This window comes from Littorina saxatilis, linkage group LG1 (assembly GCF_037325665.1).
Source record: "Littorina saxatilis isolate snail1 linkage group LG1, US_GU_Lsax_2.0, whole genome shotgun sequence".
NCBI classification, from domain to species: domain Eukaryota; kingdom Metazoa; phylum Mollusca; class Gastropoda; order Littorinimorpha; family Littorinidae; genus Littorina; species Littorina saxatilis.
Window position 1 is genome coordinate 2,492,020 of NC_090245.1, and position 10,846 is coordinate 2,502,865.

A 10,846-nucleotide genomic window follows, 5' to 3' on the forward strand; every position below is an offset into this window, starting at 1 on the left:
TTGAGTATGGTGGGAAGCAAATGCCAAAAGTGATACAAAGGAACGATAGATTGACAAGTACAATAACTATTATCAGTACGAATGTCTTTATTTATATTGTTCATTTTTTTGATTTACGGTTTCTAGGAGAAACAACTAAAACTTTTGGCCGAAGTACGCCCCAAAAAAACGTTCATTCTAAAATGTAAAAAAAAAGAAAAATGTAATATTGGTGATTAACATATTCATTGATTCAATTAGGAATCTTGATCGCAGTTTTCTTCATGCTTTATCAACAGATGTCAATCTTTTGATGGCGTACTTAAAGTCCTAATTAATGGTGTTAGGGCCAGAAAGTGTAAATCGACACGCTTCATGTATAGCATATTCAAAAATTCAAAACATATCACCCTGTCTGTTGTAATTACCGCTTACCTTTCATTCCTGTTGGCATTAAGGTGCCGATTGTTTTGATCAGTTTCCAGGTTGTACTTTGACAAACAATCAGCATTGTGTTACATGCGATCAAGTGTCCCTACATTGCAGATGGTCTGTCTTGACAGGTATATTTTGGTTCAGATAATACGTAGGGGCCCCGAACTCAAATCCCGTCACTTCTGGCACCAGCGTTACGCCGTAGTTACAGCATACCGAGCTGTGACTTACCAAGAGTTGTGTTTCTTCTTAATGAGCTGTTTTGGGAGCAGCGGAAGTGGACAGATTTAAATAGCAGAGAGAATCGTCGCACGCTCATTAGCTACTCTTGCAACGGTCGCAGAGAGAAACAGGGACGGTCTTCAAAGCAAGTTGACTTTTTCGTGAGCGTAACTATTCGATGGCATATTTCAGAACCTAAAAGTGCAAGCTGACTTTAACGAAACGATCAGATGGTATATTTTAGAACCTAAAAGTGCAAGTTACTTTATCGTGAGCGTAACGATCAGATGTAATTGTTGAGAACCTTGCAGTGCTAATGAGAAAAGGCCAGCCGTGACAGGTCATATTTCAAAGCGCGTCAAGTGTCAGCGTGTCGGCATTGTAGACCACGAATCAAAAGGCTTCTTTCATTTGACTGAAGGTGATCAAGTACAAGTTATCCCTGTGTTAGTGCTAAGTAAGTTAGTGAAATTCGTCGCTTTAGAACTTGTAAGACTACAAAGGCAAACAAGACCAGGACTTCTGAACAGGTCAGTATTAGCAATTATTGTTCTGACTGTTTTACCACTTCTGTGAAAGATTAGATTTTGTTAACACTATTTATATATATTTTTTTTAAAGTGTTTCAACTTGTAAGGCTTATTGGAATTGCATTTGATTGAGTATGATTATTTATTAGACGAATAAAGGAAGTCTGTAATTGAAAGATGAATACAACAAAGAACTTCGCAGTACCTGTGTCTGCAATGACACATTGTCTTTTCAAACTTCTCACCCATAAAAGCTGCATTTCGTCTACCGAAACAGCCATGGAACAAACTTAGAGGATATTTGCTTTTATTTGTTGAAGTTGTCACTATAGTTTTTACGCTTGTGACCTTTCAGTGATAACAGAGAATGCTGAGTGCAGCGATGTCTTCAGTCAGCGGTGTCCTTCTCTACCTCTTCCTGTCCCTGTACCAACACTCAGCGTCTGCCACGACGCGCTATCTCCCGACTGACGCGTCGTCACTATCCTCATCCTTGCTATCACACTGGCTTTCGTTACCCTCACCCATATCCTCCACCATTCAGCAGCTTCCCGAGCCTCCGTCATCACTGAAGAAATTACCGTCCTCGGCGATGACGTCAGAGGAAGAGATGTTGCAGAAGCTGACGTCATGGAGAAAGCCGCCATCATCGGAGACGCTACCATCCTCGGCGATGACGTCAGAGGAAGAAGTGTGGAAGAAGCTGACGTCACGGAGAAATCCGTCATCGTCGAAGACGCTTCCGTCCTCGGCGATGACGTCAGAGGACGGGGTGACGTCATCGAGAAAGCCGTCAACGGTGGGAACGAAGGCGCTGAGGAAAGACATGCGACGCCTGTCACGGTTGTTGCCTGGGGTGTACAGCAACAGCGAGCAGTACCAGCAGGAGGCGGAGGTGGGGAGGGAGATGGTCCCCAATCAGCAGAAACACATGCTGCTCAGGTCCTCCTACAGACCCGTCTCGCTGCGCTTCATGCCCAGAGCCTTCGCCGTGCTGGTGCAGGACTATTCCGGGGACTCCCTCTTCCCCTTCCGACAGCGCGTGCACACCTTCACTCCCGACCCGTCTCACCGCGCCATCCGCATGAAGGTGGAGACCTTTTTTTTCCCTTCTCCCTTTGTTTTTAATTTTATTTTTTTTACTCGTTATACCTTCTCATTTGCCTTGTATTCAGTGTTCTCTTTGTAATCACATTTTCCAATTAACGTTACTAATTTAAATATGTCTGCCATCGTTTTTCTTCTTCCCTCATTATACCGTTTCCTTTGTCTCGTATTTAGTGTTCTTTTTGAATTCACATTTTCTAATTAACTTTGCTAAATTAAAGTATGTCTGCCATCGTGTTTACATCTGCTCTGTTAAACTTGAGATCCGCTAATATTAGGACAATAGACGATGTTTGGAAATAACTCCGTCGGGTTTGTATAGGTTGTGACAAGGTGAATACCCTTGCCAAAACTTCTGGCAAACATTGGAGGGGCCAATGACTAGCGAGGGGTGCGTCGGAAACATGGGAACAGGAGCAAGGTCAAGGGCATTCACTCTTGCACAAGCCATACAAACCCGACGGAATTATTGTCGGAATTCGTCTATTATGCTTGAGTACGCATCCATAATGTCAAGTATTGTACATATTCCGTGATAACCAAATTTGAATAATGTTTTGTTTTTACCAAGGTGTGGGACTTTGCCACGCACACGGCGGCCAAGCGAGCCACCCGCAACCTGCGCCTCATGGCCAAGCTGCGGCGCAAAGACCTGCTGTCTCGCGGCTCGTGCGACATGTTCTGGCGGCGTCTGGACCGCGCGTCCTTCGTCGGCATCACGGGGGAGGAGTGCCTGGGCTACGTCAGGGGGGAACAGGTACGTGGGTGTCATTATATTGCTTGGTTAGGTTTCCGCCCTGTGGAGACAAATCATATCAAATTAACTTTACTATCTCAAATGTGACACAGTACCCTGCAACAGACAGCGGCATGTGACACATTACCCTTCAACAGACAGCGGCATGTGACACATTACCCTTCAACAGACAGCGGCATGTGACACATTACCCTTCAACAGACAGCGGCATGTGACACAGTACCCTGCAACAGACAGCGGCATGTGACACAGTACCCTGCAACAGACAGCGGCATGTGACACAGTACCCTGCAACAGACAGCGGCATGTGACACAGTACCCTGCAACAGACAGCGGCATGTGACACAGTACCCTGCAACAGACAGCGGCATGTGACACAGTACCCTGCAACAGACAGCGGCATGTGACACAGTACCCTGCAACAGACAGCGGCATGTGACACAGTACCCTGCAACAGACAGCGGCATGTGACACAGTACCCTTCAACAGACAGCGGCATGTGACACATTACCCTGCAACAGACAGCGGCATGTGACACATTACCCTGCAACAGACAGCGGCATGTGACACAGTACCCTGCAACAGACAGCGGCATGTGACACAGTACCCTGCAACAGACAGCGGCATGTGTAGGAAGGACCGGAGTGCCTGGCTGAGCGAACGACGAAGAAGAATGTCATTTAGCTATGTCATCCTTGAAAGGATTGTATGCATACATTACCTTATCTTAACTTCAATTACATTACTTTACCTTACCTTCCATTACCTTATCTTACCTTACCTTACCTTACCTTGCCCTGCTCTGCCTTAACTTAACTTACTTTAACTTAATTTAACGTCTAAACTTACCTTACCTTACCTTACCTTGCCTTACTTTATGCCTTACCTTATGGTACTGTTTGTGTCATGGTACAGACAGAGATTTAGGTAACTCGGAGATACATGCGGAATGTCCAACTGTTTTCACGGGAGGTGCTGCGCCGTTTAGGCCTCAGGAGGCTCCGAGTGTGACTGGCCATGTGTGAGCCAGGTCCAGCAGAGCAATTCAAGTCAATACAACTTTATTATCTGAATACATAACAAACAGAATTTTGACTTTTGCCTCGAATAAAGAGATATTACATCACATAAAGTCACACTCTCGAAACATATAAACACATAAATATCACACATCTGCACACACATCTCCCAAAAACACACACAATCATCCATACCCGCATCCTCACATACAGTGTGCAAACTATTGTGCGCCCATCTATGTTTAATATTATTTTGATCCATAACAGGTACGGATCCGAGTGTCGATGACGCTGACCAAGGAGGTACTTCAGACGCGGGAAGCCTGGTACCGAACCCGTGACGGCAAGAAACTTGTGCACACTGACGGGCCCTATAACCTCGTGAAAACCAAATCGTTTCTTGGGGGACGGTATGTGTTATTTAGTGTATGTGTTATTTAGTGTATGTGTTATTTAGTGTCACGGTGTCGGTGTAAGCAATGTTGATACGATAATCCATTTTTGTTATATTTTTTTTATAGGTTTGTTGTTGAGCAGGAGGACGGAGTGATCCATCGAATAAGTGGGGAAGTGGATGGCTTGAGGGAGGGGGAGGTTGGGAGGGAAAGGGAGTTAGATATGATTGAGTAGTTTCCATGGATGTGGGGGGGGGGGGGGGGGGGGTGTTCTCCGAAAAGGGAATTTGACTTGAAAATATATTTTCATGTTACTCCTACTATTCCATCCTATTGCACACCTACCTACATTGTGATTAAAAGAACATCGACTATCAGACAGGAAGCAAACGTTTCAAATCAGTGACCTTGCAAGTCAAAAGGGACACCATTAATTAAAACAGATTTTCTCATTCAGTGCTACTTTTAATCACTAACACATTCTACATCTTGGGGGTGGTATTTTGCTGTAGTGCCATAAGCAGTAAAGTATCACATAGTCTCACGGAAGTGTAGCTGCCCGTGATGATTTTCTTTAAAACTGTAAATCCAAAAACAAAGAGACTGCCAACGTTCCAAAATTCAGAAACAAATTCTGAAAAAAATCCAATAACAAAAGTTCCAACAACCTACCTTTCTTGGGTTTTTTTAAATTTAAAACTGTAGTCTATTTTGCCAATGCCTGCATTCTTATACCTTGAAGAACACGAATGCCTTACTGTATATAATATTGTTTCAGAAAACAGAAGAAACAAAGAGCAGGAAAAGTATCAAGAAAAGCTTTGCGGGAAAGATTGGTGTTGAACGAGCTTCCTTCTCTCCCCTCCCCACCTTCTCCACGTCGCATGGAGACTGTGCCACCCACCCTGCCACCCACCCTGCCACCCACCCTCGCAGTTACTACAGCCCCTCGCCACAACAGTCTTCAAACCAGGTCTTCTCATCACTCACGAAAAGCTTCCGCACAAAAAGCCAAACCGCTTCCGAGAACAGGCGACAAAGAGAAATCGATGGAAATTAACAAAGATTTCGAGTGGTTGCTGCCAGACTACAAGGCCATAGCCAGTGCTCTGAAATCGGGGCGGCTGGTGTACTATTCCGTTGAATTAAGCGCCTGCTCGACGCCCCAACAACTGAAAGCGAAGCGACTGTCGTTCGGGGATTTTGTGGACACCTTCGAGATCTCGAGCGGCAGCAGGCGTCGAGACCCAGAAACTATTCGGTTTTGGCAAACCAAGTTCGTCGAGGGTGATGAAGGTTAGTATGCACACACTTTTGATCAATCGCTTTTCTAACTCAGTGACGGCGAGCCTGACTATTGTATGACATATGTTGTTATAAGCAGTGGTGTAGATTACAACAACAACAAAACTCAAATGTGATATTTCTTCCACCCGCAGTGATCTTCCAAGACCTCTGCACTATTTCAGGGTTGAAACATGGTTTTGTTTGTTCGATTTTGTTTTATTAGTTTGTTAAAATACGCCTTCTTCTTTCTCTTTAGACAACAAGTGCGGAATGAAAAAGAAAGTTGAGCCTTTTAGGAATCGTTCTGATTAGAGAATTGAAAGATCATGCCGTGAAACCATTGTTGATTGGTCTGTTGTTTTGAAAACTAGAGAGACCCGCGTAACCTGGTGGCATGCAATATCTGCTTACATGCATACAGGCGATGAGAAGAGAGATCATCATCAAAGGCAAGGCAATGAAACGTTGCCCTTATGGAATTGTTCTAATGAAACGTTGCCCTTATGGAATTATTCTAATGAAACGTTGCCCTTTTGGAATTATTCTAATGAAACGTTGCCCTTATGGAATTATTCTAATGAAACGTTGCCCTTATGGAATTATTCTAATGAAACGTTGCCCTTATGGAATTATTCTAATGAAACGTTGCCCTTATGGAATTATTCTAATGAAACGTTGCCCTTATGGAATTATTCTAATTAGAGAACTTAAATCTAAAGAGATGCCGAGAAACCATGGTTCTATGTTAAGGTTTGAAAAACTAGAGAGAGATACACCTACCATGGTCCCAGATCAAATGGGGGCCCTGTATATAGCTCAGTTGGTCACGGGTTCGGTTCCGGGCCGGGGCGGACACGGGTCAACTTTATGTGCAGACTGCGAGACGGTATCCATGTTCCACCTCCGTGTCACCACTGTGGCACGTAAAAGACCTTGGTCATTCTGCCAAAAGTGCAGGTGGCTGAATACACCTACACACGCAGACACCTGGGTAGCGCGACTCTGTTGCTGCTAGCTTTCCACTGGGAGCCGAATTTCCCAGCGATGGGACAATACATGAAAATGAAAAATGAGAAAATGAAATGTGTGCTTGCAATGTGTGCTTGCAGGCATGGAGGCGATGCGACGTGAGATCATCATCCAAAGCAACGGTCGGGTGGACGTACGTTTACACCGCCAGCACGTGGGTACCAACAAGCTGGTGTGGGACCAGACAGTCCAGTGTCGCCTCTTCGACTACAACACGGGGTAAGAAACGCACGCCAGATCTGTATGTGATGTTATTTGTGTAAATCAGCCCAAAGAAAAAAATCTGTTTCTCAAACATTCAGATAATAAAGTTGTATTGAATTTAATTGAATGGAATTGAATTGAATTGAATCTTCTGAAAAGGTTGACAGGCCACTTCTAGCCAGATTTTGACCAAAAATCGATGATTACTCAAGGTAATTGAGCACTTGTTGTTTTCTTCTGTGTTTGTTTTTGAAGAAACCTCCATAGGTAAAAGTTTGATTTAGTTTTTTTATGTGCTGACCTTGTATTGGTTAGAACAGAATCTTTTTGTTTTTCCGCTTGTTTCCACTTTGGTAAGCTTAAGTTCTACTCTTTCTGACTCTTTTTACTTGACTAAATGTTTTAACATAGAGGGGGGAATCGAGACGAGGGTCGTGGTGTATGTGTGTGTGTGTGTGTGTGTGTGTGTGTGTGTGTGTGTGTGTGTGTGTGTGTGTGTGTCTGTGTGTGTGTGTAGAGCGATTCAGACTAAACTACTGGGCCGATCTTTATGAAATTTGACATGAGAGTTCCTGAATATGATATCCCCGGACTTTTGTTTTCCTTTTTTCGATAAATACCTTTGATGACGTCATATCCGGCTTTTTGTAAAAGTTGAGGCGGCACTGTCACACCCTAATTTTTCAATTAAATTGATTGAAATTTTGGCAAAGCAATTTTCGACGAAGGCCGGGGTTTGGTATTGCATTTCAGCTTGGTGGCTTCAAAACTAATGAGTGAGTTTGGTCATTAAAAATCGAAAACTTGTAATTAAAATTATTTTTTTATTAAACGATCTAAAAACAATTTCATCTTATTCTTCGTCATTTTCTGATTCCAAAAACATATACATATGTTATATTTGGATTAAAAACAATCTCTGAAAATTAAAAATATAAAAATTGTGATCAAAATTAAATTTCCGAAATCGATTTAAAAACTATTTCATCTTATTCCTTGTCGGTTCTTGATTCCAAAAACATAATAGATATGATATGTTTGGATTAAAAACACGCTCAGAAAGTTAAAACGAAGAGAGGTACAGTAAAGCGTGCTATGAAGCACAGCGCAACCGCTGCCGCGCCAAACAGGCTCGTCACTTTCACTGCGTTTTGCACTCGCGGCGGACTACGTTCAGTTTCATTCTGTGAGTTCCACAGCTTGACTAAATGTAGTAATTTCGCCTTACGCGACTTGTTGATTTGTGTGTGTGTGCCCGTGATCAGACAATGATTTTTTTTAACATTATTAGGTTCAGTCTATTATTTTCAGAAGAATTACCCATTTGTCAAGCAAATTGGTGCATTTGTTTCTGAAAGTGAGATGTGTTGTGTGGTTTTTGACCAAATCTAAGAAAAATACTTTAGGATTAGGATTCGCAGTTAACTATTTGTGTGTGTGTGTGTGTGTGTGTGTGTGTGTGTGTGTGTGTGTGTGTGTGTGTGTGTGTGTGTGTGTGTGTGTGTGTGTGTGTGTCATTTATTCCAAAGGTTAAACTACAGCTTTTAAGCACAGTGAACATATCAATGTTTCCAATGACAACACTCGAGTCATTATTAAAGACACAGACCTTCCCGAGAAAACAATTCTGCTCACTATCTCGCATATGCCAAGGCCTTTTACGTGGAATAAAATAAGAGCATTCACTTTAACACATACCAACAATCACCACCCTGACCGCTTCCTGTGCAGAGTAGAATTTCTGTTCACGAATGAGTTTTTTAAATGACACTAGTCGAAAGAAATCAATGACCTAACGCCAGCCTTATTGCTTTCATCCGGCAGTATGGGTGGAGTCAAGATGACGTCACGCCCGCAAGAGAGCGAGCAGGAAATGAGGACGTTCGGCAGGTTTCGGTCCTCTTTGAGGCGAGGAAGGCGTCAAGTGCGCATGATCGTCGACTTCAGCCAATGTCAAGGCCGCTTGCGTGGCACCACCACCGTCTTAGGGAGCACCGTGAGAGGTGAGAAAATGATGCGGGGAAAAGTGGCACGCATATATTCACACGCAGACACACACGCAGAAAGCCAGACACGGAGATGGACAGACTGACATACGCACGTGTCGCACACGAATAAGCGTACGCACGCACACACACACACACACACACACACACACGCACACAAACACACATCCACACACACACATACACACACACACACACACACACGCACATGAACGTGCACACACACACACCCACACACACACATACACACACACACACACACAAACACTCACACACCACACACACACACACACATGCGTGCACACGCTCAACAAACGAACAACATTAAAAGTTAGTCACTTTGTTAGTCAGCTTACGAATCAGTCAATCAATGAGCTCATCAGTCAGATGGCCATGTCTTCTTCTTCTTCTTGTCGATCACTTTTTCCTTTTCACGTGTTGAATCGTCGTTGTCCATCATGGGAGTGAAATGCGTTGCACTGTCATTACGCGCACTTTGGCCCAGCGCATCCGTCTTCAGCAGTGATTTCTTCTCCGACTTTTCCTTGTCGTAGGAGACTTGCCGTCCATGGCTGCAGAACGTCCCCCGTCCTTGTTTTTTTTTCTGAGTGATCCTTCTCATACCCCATTAGCCTCGGGGAGAGGTGGCTGAATTAGTCTGACCTCTACCCTTTGACCTGTCCAGCTTGGGTGGCCCTACCAGGAGTTTACACTCCCGCTGGCATAGCTCTCTGGGTGATCGAGGCACTCAAAGCAGCACACCGCGCTAAGGAATCAGCCTTGTCATGGTAGAGATGGCCATGTGAGCAGTGCTCTAAAGCAGATTCTATGTGTCCTAAATCACTGTTTGTGGGTGGGGGGTATGAATGTGATGCAAACGATAAGAATAAGACGGAGGCGGCTTCACAATCAAAACTGCATTTGGTGTCCTATCTTGACCATACGAACAACATTGGCAATGAAAGCTTCCATGTAATGGATCTGTTTCTCGTACTATTATATCAATAGCCGGCGAGAAAGCAGTGGCGATTTACACAGAAAGACATGAATGAATGAATGAACAAGTTGGTAGTAAAACATGTGTACAGAAAACCACGCGTGTATTGACACTTTGCCATCGAAAAATCTATACAAAAACCGTAAGCTTATTAACACTCTGGCAGTGAAAATGTTCACAGAAAAACTTGCATTGATAAGCGACTGACAATGGAAATTTAAATGTAATGCCTTTGTTACACTTATCTTGCTGCCTGCGATTAGACAAACAGGGGGAACGCAGTGAACATTTTCATAGAAAACCATGAATGTATTCACAAGTAGCAATGGCAACTTAAATGGACTGCATTTGTTGTTCTTATCCTGCAGCCTACGATTTAATAATAATAGTAATAAGGGTATTTATAGGGCGCAAATCCTATAATAGTTCTAAGCGCCTTGCAATCTTAAATATAATAATCTTAATAACAGCAACAATTTCACATTTAAAAACAAATAAACTTTAAATAACTGCAACACAATCACGTACACAATACACAATTTAAATGACTCTATCGTTATCAACAACAATCTCAGATGTTCGCTACACATAATGATGGGACATTTCATCAACAGAGGGAAGGTAGCGACTATGTCGCCTGAAAGCAGAAAAAGTTGAATTTGTAAGTGGAAATGTATACCGAAAACCTTGAATGTAGCACTAACTGCCATTGCAAACTTTAATGTAATGCTTTTGTTCCTTTTACCCTGCAGCCTACCTTTTCATTAACATCCAGAAGTCAGTGGAAATGTACACACAAAAAACATAAATGTATGCACAGTTATGGAGTGAAGAAAATTGTAATAATGAGTTTGTTTCTCTTACCCTACAGCCTACGAC

General features: G+C 43.2%; 1 protein-coding gene across 1 annotated transcript in view; it reads left to right on the forward strand.

Moving 5' to 3' along the window:
• The first annotated feature begins 768 nt into the window (after window positions 1-768).
• LOC138959315 (uncharacterized) overlaps window positions 769-10,846 on the forward strand; it is a 10,813-nt gene continuing 735 nt past the window's right edge. The window contains exons 1-7 of the mRNA XM_070330743.1: window positions 769-1,166; window positions 1,522-2,256; window positions 2,845-3,030; window positions 4,317-4,459; window positions 5,223-5,740; window positions 6,841-6,979; window positions 8,789-8,967. Coding sequence (XP_070186844.1) covers window positions 1,534-2,256; window positions 2,845-3,030; window positions 4,317-4,459; window positions 5,223-5,740; window positions 6,841-6,979; window positions 8,789-8,967 — 1,888 coding nt within the window. The 5' untranslated portion in view covers window positions 769-1,166; window positions 1,522-1,533. The remainder of the gene's footprint in view (window positions 1,167-1,521; window positions 2,257-2,844; window positions 3,031-4,316; window positions 4,460-5,222; window positions 5,741-6,840; window positions 6,980-8,788; window positions 8,968-10,846) is intronic.